Raw genomic sequence first — 24,214 nt, 5'->3', positions numbered from 1 at the left:
TGGCAGTAGCGTTGTTTGGCAATGCATATCTGTGCATGGTCTAGATTCCAAGCTTTCTACACTATTGTTTCTATTTTGTAGAAAGCCCTTGATGATACTAGTCAGATGGCCACAGCTAGTTAATTACCTAGCAAGAAGACAAGGGAACCATTTCATTCGTAATCCCATACTGCCAGTGCCAGCCCATAGCCAAAATGTTTAGCTAGCTAGCTAAGGTTAGAATATTAGCTAGCGAGCAAAACAGAGCTAGCTAGCTAAGGACACTGCACTAACTCAGCAGCTAACACAGGAAACTATCTAACCCGTTGTGATTTAATTATTATGTCAACACTAGCTATAGTGGTTAGCTAGCTTGGCAGAAGTATTTTGTGTTGTGTGCATTGCGTCTGTGCACTTACAGTGAGTGCATTCGGAAAGTATTCAGAGCCCTTTCCTTTTTCCACATTTTGTTACGTTACAGCCTTATTCTAAAATGGATAAAATAAAATACCTTTCCCTCATCAATCTAAATTGAGCTCGAGCACTCGAAATTGAGCTCAGGTGCATCCTGTTTCCATTGATCATCTTTGAGATGTTTCTACAACTTGATTCGAGTCCACCTGTGGTACATGTTATTGATTGGACATGATTTGGAAAGGCACACACCTGTCTATATAAGGTCCCACAGTTGACAGTGCATGTCAGCGCAAAAACAAAGCCAAGATGTCGAAGGAATTGTCCGTAGAGCTCCGAGACAGGACTGTGTTGAGGCACAGATCTGGGGAAGGGTGCTAAAACATTTCTGCAGCGTTGAAGGTCCCCAAGAACACAGTGGCTTCCATCATTCTTAAATGGAAGAAGTTTAGAACCATCAAGACTCTTTCTAGAGCTGGCCGCCTGGCCAACTGAGCAATTGGGGGAGGAGGGCCTTGGTCAGGGAGGTAACCAAGAACACGATGGTCACTCTGACAGAGCTTCAGAGTTCCTCTGTGGAGATGGGAGAACCGTCTCTGCAGCACTCCACCTATTAAGCCTTTATGGTAGAGTGGCCAGACGGAAGCCACTCCTCAGTAAAAGGCATATGACAGCCCGCTTGGAGTTTGCCAAAAGGCATCTAAAAGATTCTCAGACCACGAGAAAAAGATTCTCTGTTCTGATAAAACCAAGATTGAACTCTTTGGCCTGAATGCCAAGCATCACGTCTGGAGGAAACCTGGCACCATCCCTACGGTGAAGCATGGCGGTGGCAGCATCATGCTGTGGGGATGTTTTTCAGTGGCATCGACTAGGAGACTAGTCAGGATCAAGGGAAAGATGAATGGAGCAAAGTACAGAGAGATCCTTGATGAAAACCTGCTCCAGAGCACAAAGGACCTCAGACGGGGGCGAAGGTTCACCTTCCAACAGGACAACAACCCTAAGCACACAGCCAAGACAACGCAGGAGTGGCTTCAGGACAAGTCTTTGAATGTTCTTGAGTGGCCCAGCCAGAGCCCGGACTTGAACCCGATCGAACATCTCTGGAGAGACCTGAAAATAGCTGTGCAGCGACGCTCCCCATTCAACCTGGCCGAGCTTGAGAGGATCTACAGAGAAGAATGGGAGAAACTCCCAAATACAGGTGTGCCAAGCTTGTAGCGTCATACCCAAGAAGACTCAAGGCTGTAATCGCTGAGCTACCCCTCAGTCCTGAGCTACCTCAGTCCGGAGCTGCCCCTCAGTCCAGTGGGGTCCGTTGTTAGGTTTCCTAGGTCAAGGTTAGCGGCGAGGGTCGCCACTCAACGGACGCTAAGGAGCTGAGCTGTCAGCCTATATGGAGCAGCCAGAGCCGCCAGTCAGCATGGAGCAGCCAGATCCATCAGTCTGCCAGGATCCGCCAGTCAGCCAGACTCTTCCAGATCCGCCAGTCAACCAGACTCTTCCAGATCTGCCAGTCAGCCAGACTCTTCCAGATCTGCCAGTCAGCCAGACTCTTCCAGATCCGCCAGTCAGCCAGACTCTTCCAGATCCGTCAGTCAGCCAGACTCTTCCAGATCTGCCAGTCAACCAGACTCTTCCAGATCCGCCAGACTCTTCCAGATCCGCCAGTCAGCCAGACTCTTCCAGATCCGCCAGTCAACCAGACTCTTCCAGCGCCGCCAGTCTGCCCAGCGCCGCCAGTCTGCCCAGTGCCGCCAGTCTGCCCAGTGCCGCCAGTCTGCCCAGCGCCGCTAGTCTGCCCAGCGCCGCCAGTGCCGCCAGTCTGCCCAGCGCCGCCAGTGCCGTCAGTCTGCCCAGCGCCGCCAGTGCCGTCAGTCTGCCCAGCGCCGCCAGTGCCGTCAGTCTGCCCAGCGCCGCCAGTGCCGCCAGTCTGCCCAGCGCCGCCAGTGCCGCCAGTCTGTCCAGCGCCGCAAGTGCCGCCAGTCTGCCAGGATCGGTTAGATCCGCCAGTCAGCCAGGATCCGCCAGTCTGCCAGGATCCACCAGTCTGCCAGGATCCGCCAGTCAGCCAGAATCTGCCAGAACTGCCAGTCTGCCGGGATCCGCCAGTCTGCCAGGATTCGCCATTCAGCCAGGATCTGCCAGTCAGCCAGGATCTGCCGGAACCACCAGCCAGCCAGGATCTGCTAGATCCATCAACCTGCCTGAGCTTCCTCTCACTCCTGAGCTTCCTCTCACTCCTGAGCTTCCTCTCACTCCTGAGCTACCCCTCAGTCCCGAGCTACCCCTCAGTCCCGAGCTACCCCTCAGTCCTGAGCTACCTCAGTCCGGAGCTGCCCCTCAGTCCAGTGGGGTCCGTTGTTAGGTTTCCTAGGCCAAGGTTAGCGGCGAGGGTCGCCACTCAACGGACGCTAAGGAGGTGGACTAAGACAATTATGGAGTGGGGTCCACGTCCAGCGCCAGAGCCGCCACCGCGGACAGATGCCCACCCAGACCCTCCCCTATAGGTTTAGGTTGTGCGTTCGGAGTCCGCACCTTGGGGGGGGGGGGGGGGGGTATTGTCACGGTCTGACCATCGTTCGTATGTGTTTTCCTTGTTTTAGTGTTGGTCAGGACGTGAGCTGGGTGGGCATTCTATGTTGTGTGTCTGGTTTGTCTATTTCTATGTTTGGCCTGATATGGTTCTCAATCAGAGGCAGGTGTTAGTCATTGTCTCTGATTGGGAACAATATTTAGGTAGCCTGTTTTGTGTTGGGTTTTGTGGGTGATTGTCCTTAGTGTCCTTGTTCCTGTCTCTGTGTTAGTTTACACAAGTATAGGCTGTTTCGGTTTTCGTTACGTTCATTACGGTCTTTGTTTTGTAGTGTTTATAATTGATTGGTGTTTTACGTTTGTTTATTAAAACATGGATCGAAATCTACACGCTGCATTTTGGTCCGACTCTCCTTCACCACAAGAGAACCGTTACAGGTATTGTGTGTAGATTGATGAGGGGGAAAAAACGATTTAATACATTTTAGAATAAGGCTGTAATGTAACATAATGTGAAAAAGGTAAAGGGGTATGAATACTTCCGAATGCACTGTATCTAGCTACCATTCCATAGCCTGCATTGCATATGAAGTGTGACTAAACTAATCCGTGGACATACAGAGAAAATTACCATTTGTGCTCGCTGATTGGCTAAAAGTCAAGTTGTTGGCCACTGACGAGCATTGGTATATTCATTGCTACCGGGTTGCATGCAGGTACCACTTTTGTTCTAGCAAGAGAAGGAATGGCTTCCCACTGTGATAAGTAGCTATCGGCAGTGAGATTCTTGGTGTATTTCATGGTTTAAAGCAGCCTGGGATCACAGCCAGACTCACGGCATTTTGGCCAATATCATCTGGGCCCATCGGAGAGAGCATGGCTCACAGCCAGAGCCCGGCATGGCTCACAGCCCCCCATACACACACATACACAACTTGAGTATCTATGAGGATTCAGTAATGAATTCAATAATATACACGATTGTGGAATTGTGGTGAGGGTTAAGGTATGAAGATACAGTAGGAGTGTGTATAGGTACCTGTGTGGCGTTGGGGTGGGGGCACATACAGACGGGGTTTCCCTCCAGGGTAAGTGTGCGGAGCTGGGAGCAGAGACCCAGGTACTGCACCTGCACCAGGTCATTCACATCATTCCCTTCCAGGTCCAACAGCTGTAGATTCTCCAGCATGCTCACCTGACTCAGGTCCGACACACTGTTGTAGGCCACATACAGCTCCTAGCGTAGGGAGAGAACATACCAACACAGGTTCAGATTTAGTGTCGCTCAACTGTTATTTGCACATAGTCAAATGCATAAAACTTCAACTTTTGTTGAATTGTGAGATTTTCACAGGTGAGCAAGGTGGGTAGAAGCCAGGTGGATTGGGCAGGTGGAACAAGTCTATCCTCTAGTTCATGATGGTCCACTGCAAAAGTTTTCCAGTAGCAACTCTACCTTGAGAGAGGAGAAGGAGGGAATCCCATCCAGGTCGGCCAGGTTGCAGCGAGACATCCACAGCACCTGCAGATGGGACAGCGTGGTTCCCAGGTCCCTGGGAGACATAGACAGCCATGATCCCGAGGCAAGGGTGGAATTGTACCAACAGAACATCAGGTGCCGCGACATATGGTTTATGAACTTATCAAATGTGAAATGCAAATCCAGGATGGAAAGAAAATAAATTGCCCTGTAACATGAGTCCTAACTTTTGAACGGTTTAGGCTAGAGACGAGCAGTTTTCTGCAATGTAAAAGGTACAACGTGGCGTATTTTTTATGGTACACTACATGGCCGAAAGTATTTGGACACCTGCTCGTCGAAGAATCTCATTCCACAATCATGGGAATTAATATGGAGTTGGTCTTGTTGGAAAGGTGGCACGTTAAAAGCCACTGAGCTCTTCAGTACAGGCCATTCTACTGCCAATGTTTGTCTATGGAGATTGCATGGCTGTGTGCTCGATTTTATACACCTGTCAGCAACGGGTGTGGCTGAAATAGCCGAATCCACATACTATTGGCCATGTAGTGTATCAAGAGGCAGTGGTACAGCGAATCCTAATCAGACTTGCCCGAGCTCAGGGCTGGGTAGGTTACTTTCAAAATTGTAATCAGTAACGTAACTTTTGGATTACCCAAACTCAGTAATATAATCTGATTATATTCAATTACTTTTAGATTACTTTCCCCTTAAGAGGCATTAGAAGAAGACAAAAATGTATGTTACCAATTGAACAACATCTATTGCAGGATAAATCAATGTTAAAGTTTTCATAGCTGGCCATATGTGGATGTTAAATTTTACTTTATGGGTTGGTTATATGTAGGCTTCTTCTTAGTCATCGCTTTGTACCACATATAATAATATTATTAAATTATATATATATTAATGTAAAGATAAGTCACAAAATGGATGTAGCAACTACAGATTACCACTTTAAGTCTATCAAAAGTTTACGAGTTTAAGCATGTGTCCATTAGTCCTATGGAAAAATTATATTGGCATGAATTAGATTGAGCAATAAAAGCCTTACTTTTATTCCATAGTCTGGGATCTGCACTATGCAGCTTTTGCATTTTTCACTGGCTGTCCACTGGTTTCAAAAACAATGATTGATTGGCAGCTTAAACTTCTTGAATTCAACCATTATTGGGTTCAAATACACATTTAGATTTGTGAACAGCCATCCACAACAACCACAATCTGTAAGGCGCAAATAGCTAAATGAGAGAGCAGCAGTGTGATTCACATCAATGCGCTATGTAGATATCAATAATAATATACCTCCAAGCGTTTATTCAAATTGGATAATCTTTGGATGCCGACAGCAGTCGCACCATTGGAAGACATACAAAACGCATATTCTTGCTCTTTTCCCGCGATCCATCAAACACATTTGGTGTGTCATCATAGTGGTCTCTGACTTGTGGTCAGACTAGCTAAGGTAGAACAAACTTAAACATGCGCCTTTTTACAATGCTGATTTTAATGTCATTGGGAAAACAAAGATTTTTTTTCCGCAAACATTCTTTCAGAATTTAAAAGTAATCCTCAAAGTAGTCATCTAGGTTTTCAAAAGTATCTGTAATCTGAGTACAATATTTTAGCTGGTAATGTAATGGGTTACAGTTACCGTTTTTTGTAATCCTTTACTGTACATGTAACAGATTACATGTCATCCTACTGCCCTTTTTCCCAATGCATTTCCCAATGCATGTCCACACACACTGTATTTATTATGGATCCCCATTAGCTGCTGCCAAAGCAGCAGCTACTCTTCCTGGGATCCAACAAAATTAAGGCAGTTTATTCAATTTTAAAACCTTACAATACATTCACAGATTTCACAACACACTGTGTGCCCTCAGGCCCCTAGTCCACCACTACCACATATCTACATACTAAATCCATGTGTATGTATAGTGAGTATGTTATCGTGTGTGTGTGTGTATGCATGTGTCTGTGCCAATGTTTGTGTTGCTTCACAGTCCCCGCTGTTCCATAAGGTGTTTTTTAATCTGTTTTTTAAATCAAATTTTACTGCTTGTGTCAGTTACATGATGTGGAATAGAGTTCCATGAATTCATGGCTCTATGGAGCACTGTGTGCCTCCCATAGTCTGTTCTGGACTTGGGGACTATTAAGAGACCTCTTGTGGCATGTCTTGTGGGATATGCATGGGTGTCCAAGCTGTGTGCCAGTAGTTTAGACAGACAGCTCGGATCATTCAACACCTCTCATAAATAGAAGTAGTGATGAAGTCAATCTCTCCTCCACTTTCAGCCAGGACAGACTGACATGCATATTATTAATACTAGCTCTCTGTGTATATCCATGGGCCAGCCGTGCAGCCCTGTTCTGAGCCAATTGCAATTTTCCTAAGTCCTTTTTTGTGGCACCTGACCACACAACTGAACAGTAGTCAAGGTGTGACAAAACTAGGGCCTGTAGGACCTGCCTTGTTGATAGTGTTGTTAGGAAGGTAGAGCATCGCTTTATTATAGACAGACTTCTCCCCATCTTAGCTACTACTGCATCAATATGTTTTGACCATGACAGTTTACAATCTAGTGTTACTCCAAGCAGTTTAGTCATCTCAACTTACTCAATTTCTACATTATTTATCACAAGATTTAGTTGAGGTTTAGGGTTTAGTGAGTGTTTTGTTCCAAATATAATGCTTTTAGTTTTATAAATATTTAGGGCTAACTTATTCCTTGCCACCCACTCGGAAACTAACTGCAGCTCTTTGTTAATCGTTGCAGTCATTTCAGTTGCTGTAGTAGCTGACATGTATAGTGTTGAGTCATCCACATAAATAGATACTCTGGCTTTACTCAAAATCAGTGGCATGTCGCTGGTAAAGATTGAAAAAAGCAAGGGGCCTAAACAGCTACCCTGTAGGATTCCTGACTCTAACTGGATTATATTTGATAGGCTTCCATTAAAGAACACCCTCTTGTGTTCTGTTAGACAGGTAACTCTTTATCCAAATTATAGCAGGGGGTGTAAAGCCATAACACATACGTTTTTCCAGCAGCAGACTATGATCGATAATGTCAAAAGCTGCACTGAAGTCTAACAAGACAGCCCCCACAATAATTTTATCATCCATTCCTCTCAGCCAATCATCAGTCATTTGTGTAAGTGCTGTGCTTGTTGAGTGTCCCTCCCTATAAACATGCTGAAATTCTGTTGTCAATTTGTTTACTGTAAAATAGCATTGTATCTGGTCAAACACAATTTTTCACAGAAGGTTACTAAGGGTTGGTAACAGGCTGATTGGTCGGCTAATTGAGCCAGTAAAAGGGGCTTTACTATTCTTGGGTAGCGGAATGACTTTAGCTTCCCTCCAGGCCTGAGGGCACATGCTCTCTAGTAGGCTTAAATTGAAGATGTGGCAAATAGGAGTGGCAATACGTCTACTATTATCCTCAGTAATTTTCCATCCAAGTTGTCAGACCCTGGTGGCTTGTCGTTGTTGATAAACAACAATAATCTTTTCACCTCTTCCACACTGACTTTACGGAATTCAAAAGTATAATTCTTGTCTTTCATAATTTGGTCCGATATACTCGGATGTGTAGTGTCAGCGTTTGTTGCTGGCATGTCATCCCTAAATTTGCTTATCTTGCTAATGTAGAAGTCATTAAAGTAGTTTGCAATATCAGTGGGCTTTGTGATGAATGAGCCATCTGATTCAATAAATGAAGGAGCCAAGTTGGCTATTTTCCCCAAAATGTCATTTAAGGCCCCAAAGCTTTTTACTATCATTCTTTATATAATTTATCTTTGTTTCATAGAGTAGTTTATATTCATTTTTATTTAGTTTAGTCACATGATTTCTTAATTTGCAGTACATTTGCCAATCAGTTGGGCTGCCAGACTTAATTGCCATACCTTTTGCCTCATCCCACTCAACCATACAATTTTGTAAATTCCTCATCAATCCAAGGGGATTTAACAGTTTTTACATTTTATTAATGGGTGCATGCTAATTAGTAACAGGAATAAGTCGTTTCATAAATGTGTCAAGTGCAGCGTCTGGTTGCTCCTCATTGCACACTATAGACCAGCAAATATTCTTTACATCATCAACATATGAATCACTACGACACTTCTTGTATGACCTCTTAAACAGTATATTAGGCTCAGCCTTTGGAAGTTTGGTTTTCCTAGATAGGGCTATTATATTGTGATCACTACATCCTATGGATTTGGACACTGCTTTAAAGCAAATATCTGCAGCGTTAGTAAAAATGTGATGAATCAATGTTGATGATTTAATTCATGTGCTGTTGACCCCTCCATCTGCCACTATCCCATCTCTCTCCCCTGCACTCTCTTCCCGCTCTACCCAGCCTCTGTTATCAGTCCCCCTGGACCTCCACTCAGCACACTCCTCACAGTCCCCCCCCAACTGGCCTCCAGAACCCAGCCAGCACACGGCACTCTCAATAACCCCTCCAGCATTCCAATCCCAACTCTTCCCAGCCATCGCATTCACTCCCAGGGCCATAGATTACATTTCAATTGATCTATGACTTCTGGTCAGCACCAAATTTCAGCATACTCTCAAAAGTGCCTCCCCCAACCTTAGCCTCAGGAAGCACACTCTCCACTTTCCCACCTGACTTCTCACAACACCAGCAGCCCCAGTATCCAGTTGTCCCTGACCACCATCCTCCCTCCCCAACACTCTCTCCTCCTCAGCCCCCGCAGCTCAGAGCAGGATATGCAGGAAATGCTATCAGGGGCTGTTCACCGGCCCTGAGCTACTCATCACAGGGTGGGTCACACAGTTCTCTATCTCCACTCTGCTCCTCTCCTCTCTTATACTTCACTCCCTCTACAGGACTCCCAGGATGTGTTACACAGGTATATTTCTTCCCTCTGCTCCTGTCCTTTCCTCTTGCGTTCTCTGCTTCCTGTTCCCCAGATGCATCTGACTTCATCTTCATCCTACAACGACAGGCTTTGTCCAGTAGCACCTTGTCAGTGTTGCCTGGTTCCCCGATCTGTGTGCATTGTACCACTATACATACGAATGAAAAAGGTTCTGGCTAAAGCAAAAACTGTTCTGGCAACCAGACTACTGTCTGTCTGCTGTGCGATTTACAGGTGGGGTGCATCTGCTCCACAGACAGAGGACCTCGGTCAGATTTGCTGCTCCCCCTCGTCCTACTGTCACAACTCCCTACGTCCTGCCTAAGTGGAAATAAAGACTCTGCACCTGTACTGTGTGATGTTCCCATCCCATGCCCAACCAACAGGGTCTCAGTCTTCAAAGCACAGCGCTTAACCATATCCCTGTCCTCTAGAGCCTCCTACTCCAGGGTGTTTCCTGATGCAGACAACCAGACCAGGGTGAAGCGTGACAGGGATCCCCATGGGGCGACACTAGCTCTGGTTCCAATTACGGCTCTCTTTGTGGGAGCCTGGGATTGTACCATCTGAGCCACTGGCTTAATCCTACTCTTTAACTTTTATTGTTTGTGACGCCTGCTGCTACAGTCTAGTTCCACCCTCAACTTCTGGACTTGTCTCTGTACTACTGTGCTGTTTGTTGCTCTTTGGCTATCTGCCAAACTTTTAGTTTTTTTTATTTTAATACATTTTACCTATGTTTTTTCCTCACAAATTTTTTTATGAAACTTTTTCACCCCAGACACTTTATCTAGACATGGTTCTACAGGACCTCCACTAGGCGAAAAAGCTAAGTAGTAACATTAACACTATGCCATTAATTGCAGTCGCTGTACTCATAATATACACGAGAACTATTGCCTTATGGTGAGGATAGCCGTGTTGCAAGCACAGCTTCATATGCAATCGTTAGGCAAGGGTAATTTAAGTGTAGGAAAGGATGAAACAGCGTCTGTGCCACCAGTAAATTCAGATTGTAGTATAAATCCCCCACGCACAGTCCCCGCAGCCGGAACATATTCTCTAGGCTTCTAGAAAGAAATGCTGTCGGCATGCTCAACCAGTGTTGCTCAACCGGTGTTGCTCATTCAGCCGACAAACTTTCAACCGGTTCTCCCCATTAAGCAGCGAGTCGGAGTCGGAGGCCAAGCCTTCTCAGGTCTCTCCTCCACCTGTTACGGTGTCTGAGCCGTCGGAGCCTCCCACCAGTAGCTCTGACAAATTGAAAACCTTAGTCTTTGGCGACTCCATTACCCACAATATTAGAATTATCCAGCGATCATACACAGGGGACAGTACTACCAACAAAAAGACTAATCTGAAGATGGTGCTGGCTAAGGCTATTGTAGAGAGTATAGGGATATTGTTATCCACGTCGGCACCAACGGTGTTAGGATGAAACAGTCAGAGGTCACCAAGCGCAACATAGCTAGAAAGATGTGTCAGCATCGAGTAATTGTCTCTGGCCCCCTCCCAGTTAGGGGGAGTGATGAGCTCTACAGCAGAGTCTCACAACTCAATTGCTGGTTGAAAACTGTTTTCTGCCCCTCCCAAAAGATAGAATTTGTAGATAATTGTCCTTCGTTCTGGGACTCACCCACAAACAGGACCATGCCTCACCTGCTGAGGAGTGGTAGACTCCGTCCTAGCTGGAGGAGTGCTCTCATCTTATCTATCAACATAGACAGGTTCTCCACAATGAGATAGATTGCGGCCTGAACCCTGTTAGCCAGCCTGCCAGCTTAGTGGAGTCTGCCACTAGCACAGTCAGTGTAGTCAGCTCAGCGATCCCCATTGAGACCGTGTCTGTGCCTCAATTTAGGTTGAGCAAAACTAATCATGGCGGTGTTCGCCAAAGAAATCTCACTGGAATAAAGACCTCCTCCGTTACTGTCATTATTGAAAGAGATTGTGATATCTCACATCTAAAAATTGGGTTACTTACTTAGTGTTAGATCTCTCACATCCAAGGCAGTCATAGTCACTGATCATTATGGGGTGGCAGGGTAGCCTAGTGGTTAGAGCGTTGGACGAGTAACCTGAAGGTTGCAAGTTCAAACCCCCGAGCTGACAAGGTACAAATCTGTCGTTATGCCCCTGAACAGGCAGTTAACCATTGAAAATAAGAATTTGTTCTTAAATGACTTGCCTAGTAAAATAATAATAATAATAAAAAATAATAAAAAAATTATTGCTGTGATTGGCCTGACTGAAACATGGCTCATGAATTTACTGTGTTAAATGAGGCCTCTCCTCCTGGTTACACTAGTGACCATATCCCCCACGCATCCCACAAAGGCGGAGGTGTTGCTAACATTTACGACAACAAAATAAATGACTGTGTTTTTGTATTTTGAGCTTCTAGTCATGAAATCTATGTAGCCTACTCAATCACCCTGTTAACAGGCCTGCTGGGAAGTTAACAGGAGCCTGTTAACAGGCTCATCCTACAGCGTTCCTCTCTGGGTTCCCTGAATTCCTATCGGACCGTGTAGTCATGGAAGAAAATATTCAAATTTTGGTTGACTTTAATATTGACATGTAAAAGTTTTGTCCAACATGTCTCCGGACCTACTCATTGCCACAGTCATACCCTGGATCTAGTTTTGTCCCGTGGAATAAACATTGTGGATCTAAATGTTTTTCCTCATAATCCTGGACTATCAGACCACCATTTTATTAAGTTTGCAATCGCAACAAATAATCTGCTCAGACCCCGACCAAGGATCATCGAAAGCCGTGCTATAAATTCTCGGACAACCCAAAGATTCCGAGATGCCCTTCCAGACTCCCACCACCTATCCAAGGATATCGGAGTGCAAAAATCGGTTAACCACCTAACTGAGGATCTAAATGTAAAAACCAAAAACATTTGTCACAAGAAATTTGTTCCCTTGTATATAGAAAATACCCACGCCCTGACTAGCTTGGAAAGACAGTACCGTGCAATATTGAAGATGCCTCACCGCTGCTCGATAATCCTGTTTTCCCAGACTAATTGAGGAGAATAAGAAAAATCCTAAATTAATTTTTGATACTGTTGCAAAGCTAACTAAAAAACAGTATTCAACAAGAGAGGATGGCTTTCACTTCAGCAGTGATGAATTCATGAACTTCTTCAATGAAAAGATCATGATAGTTAGAAAGCAAATTACGGACTCCTCTTTGAACCTGCATATTTCTCCAAAGCTCAGTTGTCCTGAGTCTGCACAGAACTGCCAGGACCTAGGATCAACGGAGACACAAGTTTTTTAAATCCTGTATATCGACACATTCATGAAAATAGTCATGGCCTCTAACCCGTCAAGCTGCATACTGGACCCTATTCCAACTAAACTACTGAAAGAGCTACTTCCTGTGCTTTGCCCTCCTATGGTGAAGATAATAAATGGCTCCCTATCCACCGGATGTGTACCAAATTCACTAAAAGTGGCAGTAATAAAGCCTTTCTTGAAAAAGCCTAACTTTGACCCCTGAAATAAAAAAAAACTCAAATCGGCCTATATTGAATCTCCCATTCCTCTCACACATTTTAGAAAAAGCTGTTGCACAGCAACTCACTGCCTCCCTGAAGACAAATAATGTATATGAAATGCTTCAGTCTGGTTTTAGCACTGAGACTGCACCGAAGGTGGTAAATGACCTTGTAATGGCGTCAGACCAAGGCTCTGCATCTGTCCTCGTGCTCCTAGATCTTAGTGCTGCTTTTGACACCATCGATCACCACATTCTTTTGGAAAGATTAGAAACCCTAAATTGGTCTCCTTGGACAAGTTCTTGCCTGGTTTAGATCTTATCTGTCGGAAAGATATCAGTTTGTCTTTGTGGATGGTTTGTCCTCTGACAAATCAGTTGTAAGTTTTGGCGTTCCTCAAGGTTCCAGTTTAGGACCACTATTGTTTAAACTATATATTCTACCCCTTGGTGATGTCATTCGGAAACACAATGTCAACTTTCACCGCTATTTTTATTTTATTTTTTTATTTCACCTTTACTTAACCAGGTAGGTTGGTTGAGAAAAAGTTCTCATTTACAACTGCGACCTGGCCAAGATAAAGCATAGCAGTGTGAACAGACAACAACACAGAGTTTCACATGGAGTAAACAATAAACAAGTCAATAACACAGTAGAAAAAGAAAAAAAGAGTCTATAATATACATTGTGTGCAAAAGGCATGAGGAGGTAGGCGAATAATTAAAATTTAGCAGATTAACACTGGAGTGAAATGATCAAATGGTCATGTGCAGGTAGAGATACTGGTGTGCAAAAGAGCAGAAAAGTAAATAAATAAAAACAGTATGGGGATGAGGTAGGTAAATATAATACCTCTCTTGCCAATTTGGCCTGGACCCTTTGTCAACACGGAGCCCCTCCGATCCATCACGACTGGTCTGCTTATCTGCTAATGTAATTCAACTGATGTGCTCTCAACCGGCCTCTGCGTTGTGGATGTTGTGAAGATCCATCTGCTATCCCCGGCCCGCTAGCTTCCTGAACACTGTCTCCCTCTCGCCTAGCGTAGTAATTGACTACCGAATAGCTCCCTGTTTCATCTATTGCTGCTCATTGGACCCTAAGATCACTCGGCTACACAGCTGATGCCTGCTGGACTGTTTATTAACACGGTACTTAATTTTGTTTATATGTCGGCCCCAGCCTTGAACTCAGGCCCTGTGTGTAGCTAACAGACACTCTCTTTGCCTATTTATCGCCTTTTACCTGTTGTAGTTGTCTTAGCTGTTTACCCGTTGTTGTCTCACCCGTTGTTGTCTTAGCTCTCCCAATCAACACCTGTGATTGCTTTATGTCAATATGCCTTGTATACTGTTGTTTAGGGCAGCTCTCATTGTTTTATTTTACTGTGGAGCCCCTAGTCCTGCTCAACATGCCTCAGATAGCCCCCTTGTCCCACCCCCACACATACGGAGACCGCACCTAGCTTAACTAGCGCCTCCAGAGATGCAACTTCTCTCATCAATGCCTAGATTTACCCCCACTGTACTCGCACCCTACCATACCCTTGTCTAGACACTATGCCCTGAATCTATCCTACCACACCCAGAAATCTGCTCCTTTTATTCTGTTCCCAAAACACTATACGACCAGTCCTTACAGTCTTTAGCAGTACCCTCATCCTACTCCTCCTCTGTTCCTCTGGTGATGTAGAGGTTAACCCTCTGACCTCTGTAACCATAATAGCCTTGGTTTCATGCATGTTAACATCAGAAGCCTCCTCCCTAAGTTTGCTTTATTCACTGCTTTTAGCACACTCCACCAACCCTGATGTTCTAGCTGTGTCTGAATCCTGGTTTAGGAGGGCCACCAAAAATTCAGAAATGTCCATCCCCAATTACAACATTTTCCATCAAGACAGAACTGCTAAAGGGGGCGGAATTGCAATCTACTGTAGAGAGAGCCTAAAGAGTTCTGTCATACTATCCAGGTCTATGCCAAAACAGTTTGAGCTTCTACTTTTAAAGATCCATCTCTCCAGAAATAAATCCCTCACTGTTGCTGCTCAGACCCCAGCTGTGCCCTGGACACCATATGTGAATTGATTGCCCCACATCTATCGTCAGAGATCGTAATGCTAGGTGACCTAATTGGGATATGCTTAACACCACAGACGTCCTACAATCTAAGATCGATGCCCTCAATCTCACACAAATTATCAAAGAAATTACCAGGTACAATCCCAAATCCATAAACATGGGCAACCTCATAGATATCATCCTGACCAACATGCCCTCTAAATATACCTCTGCTGTTTTCAACAAGGATCTCAGCGATCACCGCCTCGTTGCGTGCATCCGTATTGGGTCCACGGTCAAACGCGACCACCACTCATCACTGTCAAACGCTCCCTAAAACACTTCTGCGAGCAGGCCTTTCTAATCGACCTGGTTGTTCTTTAAAAGTGCTTTCCTCACCATCTTAAATAAGCATGCCCCTTTCAAATAATTTAGAACTAAGAACAGATATAGCACTCGTTTCACTCCAGACTTGACTGCCCTTGACCAGCACAAAAACACCCTGTGGTGTACTGCACTAGCATCGAATAGTCCCCGCGACATGTAACTTTTCAGGGAAGTCAGAAACCAATACACACAGCCAGTTAGCAAAGCAAAGGCTAGTTTTATCAAACAGAAATTTGCATCCTGCAGCACTAATTCCAAAAAGTTTTGGGACACTGTAAAGTCCATGGAGAATAAGACGACCTCCTCCCAGCTGCCCACTGCACTGAGACTTGGAAACATTGTCACCACTGATAAATCCATGATAATCGAGAATTTCAATAAGCAATTCTCTAAGACTGGCCATGCTTTCCACCTGGCTAACCCAACACTGGTCAACAGCTCTGCACCCCCTGCAGAAACTAGCCCAAGCCTCCCCCTGCTTCTCCTTCACGGAAATACAGATAGCTGATGTTTTGAAAGAGCTGCAAAACCTGGACCTGTACAAATCAGCTGGGCTAGACCATCTGGACCCTCTCTTCCTAAAATTATCCGCCGCCATTGTTGCAACCCGTATTACTAGTCTGTTCAACCTCTCTTTCGTATCATCTGAGATTCCGAAAGACTGGAATGCTGCTGCGGTCAACCCCTCTTCAAAGGGGGAGACACTCTAGACCCAAGCTGTTATAGACCTATATCCATCCTGCCCTGCCTTTCTAAAATCTTCGAAAGCCAAGTGAACAAACAGATCACCAACCGTATCTTCTCCACTATGCAATCTGGTTTCTGAGCTGGTCACGGGTGCACATCAGCCACGCTCAAAGTCCTAAACGATATCATAACTGCCGTCGATAAAAGACAGTACTGTGCAGCCGTCTTCATCGACCTGGCCAAGGCTTTCGACTCTGTCAATCACCATATTCTTATCGGCAGACTCAGCAGTCTTGGTTTCTCTAATGACTGCCTCGCCTGGTTCACTAACTACTTCTCAGAGTTCAGTGTGTCAAATTGGAGGGCCTGTTGTCCGGACCTCTGGCAGTCTCTATGGAGTGCCACAAGGTTCAATTCTCTGGCCGACTCTTTTCTCTGTATATATCAATGATGTCGCTCTTGCTGCAGGTGATTCTTTGATCCACCTCTACGCAGATGACACCATTCTGTATACATCTGGCCCTTCTTTGGACACTGTGTTAACAAACCTCCAAACGAGCTTAAATGCCATACAACACTAATTCTGTGGCCTCCAACTGCTCTTAAATGCTAATAAAATTAAATGCATGCTCTTCAACCGATCGCTGCCCACACCCACCTACCCAACTAGCATCACTACTCTGGACAGTTCTGACTTAGAATATGTGGACAACTACAAATACCTAGGTATCTGGCTAGAATGTAAACTCTCCTTACAGACTCACATTAAACATCTCCAATCCAAAATTTAATCTAGAATCGGCTTCCTATTTCGCAACAAAGCCTCCGTCACACATGCTGCCAAACTTACCCTCGTAATACTGACTATCCTACCGATCCTTGACTTCGGCAATGTAATTTACAAATTAGCCTCCAACACTCTACTCAGCAAATTGCATGCAGTCTTTCACAGTGCTATCTGTTTTGTCACCAAAGCCCCATATACGATCCACCATTGTGACCTATATGCTCTTGTTGGCTGGTCCTCGCTACATATTCATCACCAATCTCACTGGCTCCAGGTCATCTATAAGTCTTTGCTAGGTATAGCTCGGCCTTATCTCAGCTCACTGGTCACCATAGCAATACCCACCTGTAGCACACGGTCCAGCAGGTATATTTCACTGGTCATCCCCAAAGTCAACACCCGCTTTGGCCGCCTTTCCTTCCAGTTCTCTACTGCCAATGACTGGAACGAATTGCCAAGATCACTGAAGTCAGAGACATACATCTCCCTCACTAACTTTAAGTGTCAGCTGTCAGAGCAACTTACCGATCGCTACAGCTGTACAAAGCCCCTGTAAATAGCCCATTCAACCAACTACCTACCTCATCCCCATATTTGCTCTTTTGCACACCAGTATTTCTACTTGCACATCCTCATCGGCACATATATCACTCCAGTGTAAATTGCTAAATTGTAATTACTTTGCCACGATTGGCCTATTTATTGCCTTACCTCCTTACTTCATTTGCACACACTGTGTACAGATTTTTCTATTGTGTTTTTGACTGTACGTTTGTTTATCACATGTGTAACTCGTTGTTTTTGTCACACTGCTTTGCTTTATCTTGGCCAGGTCACAGATGTAAATGAGAACTTGTTCACAACTAGCCCACCTGGGTTAAATAAAGTTAACTAAAAAATAAATAAATAACATTAAAATAATTATCTCTCTCCCTCCCCTCCCGGAGGACCTGAGCCCTAGGATCATGCCTCAGGACTACCTGGCCTGATGACTTTTAGCTGTCCCCAGTCCACTTGGGCGTGCTGCTGCTCCAGTTTCAACTGTTCTGCCTGCGGCTATAGAACACTGACCTGTTCACCAGACGCGCTACTGAGTCCCGGAAGTGCTGTTTTCGACTTTCTCTCTCTACTGCACCTGCTGTCTCGATCTCTTGAATGCTCGGATATGAAAAGCCAACTGACACTTACTCCTAAGGTACTGACCGGTTGCAGCCTCTACAACCACTGATTATTATTTGACCCTGCTGGTCATCTATGAACATTTGAACATCTTGAAGAACAATCTGGCCTTAATGGCCATGTACTCCTATAATTTCCACCTGGCACAGCCAGAAGAGGACTGGCCACCCCTCAGAGCCTGGTTCCTCTCTAGGTTTCTTCCTAGGTTCCTGCCTTCCTAGGGAGTGTTCCCTAGCCACCATGCTTCTACATATGCATTGCTTGCTGTTTGGGGTTTTAGGCTGGGTTTCTGTATAGCACTTTGTGGCATCTGCTGATGTAAAACAAGGCTTTATAAATACATTTGATTGATTGATAGGAAACCCATACACAGTGGGTCTGCTGCTTTGTCCCCTATCATAGAGACTGAGCATATACAATTGAAGTCGGAAGTTTACATACACTTAGGTTGGAGATGTTAAAACTTGTTTTTCAACCACTCCATACATTTCTTGCTAACAAACTATAGTTCTGGCAAGTCGGCTAGGACATCTTTGTGCATGACACAAGTAATTTTTCCAACAATTGTTTACAGAAGGATTATTTCACTGTATCACAATTCCAGTGGGTCAGAAGTTTACATACACTAAGTTGACTGTGCCTTTAAACAGCTTGGAAATGCCCAGAAAATTGTGTCATGGCTTTAGAAGCTTCTGTAAGGCTAATTGACATCATTTGAGTCAATTGGAGGTGTACTTGTGGATGTATTTCAAGGCCTACCTTCAAACTCAGTGCCTCTTTGCTTGACATCATGGGAAAATCAAAAGAAATCAGCCAAGACCTCAGAAAAAAATTGTGGATCTCCACAAGTCTGGTTCATCCTTGGGAGCAATTTTCAAACGCCTGACGGTACCACATTAATCTGTACAAACAATAGTATGCAACTATAAACACCATTGGACCACACAGCCGTTATACCACTCAGGAGACACTTTCTGTCTCCTAGAGATGAACGTACTTTGGTGCGAAAAGTGCAAATCAATCACAAAACAACAGCAAAGGACCTTGTGAAGATGCTGGAGGAAACAGGTACAAAAGTATCTATATCCACAGTAAAACAAGTCCTATATCGACATAACCTGAAAGGACGCTCAGCAAGGAAGAAGCCACTGCTCCAAAACCGCCATAAAAAAGCCAGACTACGGTTTGCAACTGCACAGGGGGACAAAGATCGTACTTTTTGGAGAAATGTCCTCTGATCTGATGAAACAAAAATAGAACTGTTAGGCCATAATGACCATCGTTATGTTTGGAGGGAAAAGGAGGATGCTTGCAAGCCAAAGAACACCATCCCAACCGAGAAGCACGGGGGTGGCAGCATCATGTTGTGAGGGTGCTTTGCTGCAGGAGGAACTGGTGCACTTCACAAAATAGATGGCATCATGAGCAAAGAAAATTATGTGGATATATTGAAGCAACATCTCAAGACATCAGTCTGGAAGTTAAAGCTTGGTCGCAAATGGGTCTTCCAAATGGACTATGACCCCAAGCATACTTCCAAAGTTGTGGCAAAATGGTTTAAGGACAACAAAGTCAATGTATTGGAGTAGCCATCACAAAGCACTGACTTCAATCCTATAGAAAGTTGTGGGCAGAACTGAAAAAGCGTGTGCGAGGAAGGAGGCCTACAAACCTGACTCAGTTACACCAGCTCTGTCAGGAGAAATGGGCCAAAATTCACCCAGCTTATTGTGGGAAGCTTGTGGAAGGCTACCTGAAACGTTTGACCCAAGTTAAACAATTTAAAGGCAATGCTACCAAATACTAATTGAGTGTAGGTAAACTTATGAACCATGAAAGAAATAAAAGCTGAAATAAATAATTCTCTCTACTATTATTCTGATTTTTAAAATAAAGTGGTGATCCTAACTGACGTAAGACAGGGCATTTTTACTCGGATTAAATGTCAGCAATTGTGAAAAACTGAGTTTAAATATATTTGGCTAAGGTGCATGTAAACTTCCGACTTCAACTGTACAGGGCTACCTGCCTTTTTACTGTGAAGTACTGCTAGCAGTAGTATTTGTAGTACTTGGAATGCAGAAAGTGCTTTGTTTTACCTAGTCAAAGAGAAGTACAAAACTACAACACATAACTATAATAGACATACAGAGACAGAGCACTATAGTGGAACTTTCCACTTACCTCACTGACATTATCATACTGTTGTTCATTTTCAGCTGCACCAGCTTGGGCAAGTAGGCACCTGCAAGATGATAAGATAGAGAGACGTTCCTCACACGTCACAGAGGGCCGATGACTTGATTTGATTGGGTCTTAAAACAGATGGCTGGCTCCCTCCCAGCCATGCCTCAACAGGCCTATAAACTCCATTCATTAGCAGAGAGATTGAGAGTGAGATGGACTCTGCTGCTAGTGCACAAGCCAGACGCACGTGATTCACCCCTGTGCAGACAAACTTCAGTCATGCCTGCACACGTTGTGCAACTGAGGTTTTCCTAAGGACATAGGTGAGCATGATGGTGCGGTTCTTTCTGGCCTTATCTTTTAAACCAGTGAGAAGAGAGGGGGAGGGAGTTGTGCCCAGTGAGAGAGCTTTGGTACAGTACAAACCTGAGGGTGAATTTGGCATGTTCTGTTTTGTGTGTCACACAGCTACAGTGTTTTTTGTCTGGTCTTTATCTGTGTCTGACAAGAAACCATGTCTGTATAGATTGTGACGGTCTTCATGTATCTATGCTATAAGTCATTACATGAACTCATCAAGTGTGAGTCGATCAACCCTGTACATTTCCACCTCTGCAGTAGGTATGGCATAACGCCCACTTCGTGTTTGATTAAAAACGAGGATTCACATACAGTACTATTGATATACACTTCATATACAGTACATAGTCCCCTATAAATTCAAATACTGCATGCAAAAATATGTATATATCTATGTGTAATATAATACAAATACAGTATGGGCCTACACATGTAGTGGACTGAAAGGGTAGTGTATGCTGCTTGACCAGTGATTGTCTCTCACCAAAGTTGCCCAGAGTGCTCTCCTGAGTGTCCACACACATGACCAGGGAAGTGACCTGAACTAGGTCTTCTGTTCCCGACAGGGCTTTCTGTGGGGTCAGAGAGAAATATGTCATGGTCTTTATCAAATTGATTCTCTTAGCCGACATTATGTAACAGCACACTGGTTGAATTAATGTTGTTTCAACGTAATTTGTCATCCTATTGTGATGTGGAATCTACGTGGAAAGCATTTGGATTTGTAAAAAATTTCAAGCAGTGTTGCAAACATTGAAATTAGTGTAAAACGTAGGTAAAGTCATTGTATTTAAGTTGACTAACAGGTTGTTACATCAATCTAATTTCAACATAGTCACCAGAACTATGTATACATTAAAAGTGCATAGAAAATTCCATGTAGAAAAGTAAACAATATTTTTTATCCTATATACAATATACTTTATATTGGGTGGTTTAATTTATGTAGAATTTCATATGATTATTTTTATGTTTACCTTGTTTAAATGTTGATAGTAAAATGATATGTTTGAATCAACATTTAAATAAAACTTCAATAAAAGAGGTGTATTGAAACAGAATTTGAAACCACAGTCAAACGATTCCTGACTGAACAGTGACTTGTGCTGGTTTATGAGGGATAATGAACTTCATTGAGAACTAGTCTTCCATCCAGATGCCTACCTCTAAGTATAACCTGGTCTCAGTGCCTTTTTGTATTATTCTGTACGTAAATCTGAGACACTCGTTTTAGCATGATATGCTACTTTTCGTATGGTATGTATTAAAATTGTGGATGTCCATTATGCATTTGCATGATACAGTATTATACGAATTCTAGCTAGCTGGCTAACGTTAGCTACGCTAGGGATTAGGTTAGGGTTACGTTTAGGAGTTACAGTGCATTCGGAAAGTATTTAGACCCCTTGACTTTTTGCACATTTTGTTACGTTGCAGACCTTATTCTAAAATTGATTAAATAGTTTTTTTCCCTCATCGGTCTACACACAATACCCCACAATGACAAAGCAAAAACAGAATTTTTGGTAAATGTATATAAACAAAACTGAAATATTAAATTTACATAAGTATTCAGACACTTTACAAATGCTTACTTACAAGCCCTTAACCAACAATGAAGTAAAGAAAAACATACTTAAAATAACAAATAATTAAAGAGAAGCAGGTAAATAACAATAGCGAGGCTATATACAGGGGTACAGTCATACAGTCATTGTGCAGGGGCACCGGTTAGTCGAGGTAATTGAGGTAATATGTACACGTAGGTAGAGTTATTAAAATGACTATGCAAGAAAAAGTATGGCAAGAAAAAGTGTGTGAACCCTTTGGAAATACCTGGATTTCTGCATAAATTGGTCATAAAATTTTTGCTGATCTTCATCTAGGTCACATCAACAGACAAGCAGTCTGCTTATACTAATAACACACAAACAATATGTTTCATTGTCTTTCTTGAACACACTGTGTAAACATTCAGAGTGCAGGGTAGAAAAAAATATGTGAACCCTTGGATTTAATAACTGGTTGACCCTCCTTTGGCAGCAATAATCTCAACCAAACGTTTTCTGTAGCTGTGGATCAGACCTGCACAGCGGCCAGGAGGAATTTTGGACTATTCCTCTTCAAAAAACTGTTTCAGATCAGCAATATATCAGCAATATTCTTGGGATGTCTGTTGTGAACTGCTCTCTTGAGGTCATGCCATAGCATCTCAATCGGGTTGAGGTCAGGACTCAGACTCCAGAAGGCGTATTTTCTTCTGTTGAATCCATTCTCTTGTTGATTTACTTATGTGTTTTGGGTCATTGTCCTGTTGCATCACCCAACTTCTGTTGAGCTTCAATTGGCGGACAGAGAGCCTAACATTCTGCAAAATGTCTTGATAAACTTGGGAATTCATTTTTCCGTCAATGAGAGCAAGCTGTCCAGGCCCTGAGGCAGCAAAGCAGCCCCAAACCATGATGCTCCCTCCACCATACTTTACAGTTGGGATGAGGTTTTGATGTTGGTGTGCTGTGCCTTTTTTTCCCTACACATAGTGTTGTGTGTTCCTTCCAAACAACTCAACTGTAGTTTCATCTGTCCACAGAATATATTTTGCCAGTAGCGCTGTTGAACATCCAGGTGCACTTTTTCAAACTTCAGACGTGCAGCAATGTGTATTTTGGACAGCAGTGGCTTCTTCTGTGGTGTCCTCCCATGAACACCATTCTTGTTTAAGGTTTTACGTATCGTAGACTCATCAACAGAGATGCTAGCATGTTCCAGATATTTCTGTAAGTCTTTAGCTGACACTCTAGGATTTTTCTTCACCTCATTGAGCATTCTGCGCTGTGCTCTAGCAGTCATCTTTGCAGGACGGCCACTCCTGGGGAGAGTAGCAACAGTACTGTACTTTCTCTATTTATAGACAATTTGTCCTACCGTAGACGATGAACATAAAGGCTTTAAGAAATACTTTTGTAACCATTTCCAGCTTTATGCAAGTCAACAATTCTTAGTCTTAGGTCTTCTAAGATCTCTTTTGTTTGAGGCATGGTTCACACCAGGCAATGCTTCTTGTGAATAGTACTCACAATTTAGTGAGTGTTTTTTATAGGGCAAGGCAGCCCTAACCAACATCTCCAATCTCATCTCATTGATTGGACTCCATGTTGACTCCTGACTCCAATGAGCTTTTGGACAAGTCATTAGCATAGAGGTTCACATACTTTCTTCAACCAACACTGTGAATGGTTAAATAATGATGTATTCAATATAGACAAGAAAAATACCATTTGTGTGTAATTAGTTTAAGCACACTATGTGTGTCTGTTGTTGTGACTTTGTTGAAGATCAGATGAAATTTGACAACCAATTTATGCAGTAATCCAGGTAATTCTAAAGGGTTCACACACTTTTTCTTGCCACTATAGATAATAAACAGAGAGTAGCAGCAGTGTAAAAGAGGGGGGGTGGCAATGCAGACTATGTAGTTCATAGTCTGGGTAGCCATTTGACTAGATGTCTTATGGCTTGGGGGTAGAAGCTGTTTAGAAGCCTCTTGGACCTAGACTTGGCGCACCGATACCGCTTACCCTGCGGCAGCAGAGAGAACAGTCTATGACCATAGTGCCTTGAGTCTTCGACAATTTTTAGCACCTTCCTCGGACATCCCCTGGTATAGAGGCCCTGGATGGCAGGAAGCTTGGCCCCAGTGATGTACTGGGCCGTACGCACTACCCTCTGTAGCGCCT

General features: G+C 43.8%; 1 protein-coding gene across 2 annotated transcripts in view; it reads right to left on the bottom strand.

The window, feature by feature from the left end:
* Positions 1-24,214, bottom strand: part of lrrc56 (leucine rich repeat containing 56) — a 45,112-nt gene that overhangs the window by 7,930 nt on the left and 12,968 nt on the right. For both annotated transcript variants that reach the window (XM_020456794.2, XM_020456795.2), the window contains exons 3-6: positions 20,962-21,049; positions 20,115-20,175; positions 4,388-4,484; positions 3,971-4,168 (exon numbers count right to left, since the gene is read on the bottom strand). In XM_020456794.2, coding sequence (XP_020312383.1) covers positions 3,971-4,168; positions 4,388-4,484; positions 20,115-20,175; positions 20,962-21,049 — 444 coding nt within the window. The remainder of the gene's footprint in view (positions 1-3,970; positions 4,169-4,387; positions 4,485-20,114; positions 20,176-20,961; positions 21,050-24,214) is intronic.

The sequence above is a fragment of the Oncorhynchus kisutch genome, linkage group LG22 (assembly GCF_002021735.2).
Source record: "Oncorhynchus kisutch isolate 150728-3 linkage group LG22, Okis_V2, whole genome shotgun sequence".
NCBI classification, from domain to species: domain Eukaryota; kingdom Metazoa; phylum Chordata; class Actinopteri; order Salmoniformes; family Salmonidae; genus Oncorhynchus; species Oncorhynchus kisutch.
The sequence above is the reverse complement of the archived record's forward strand: the minus strand, read 5'-3'. Positions and strand labels throughout refer to the sequence as shown.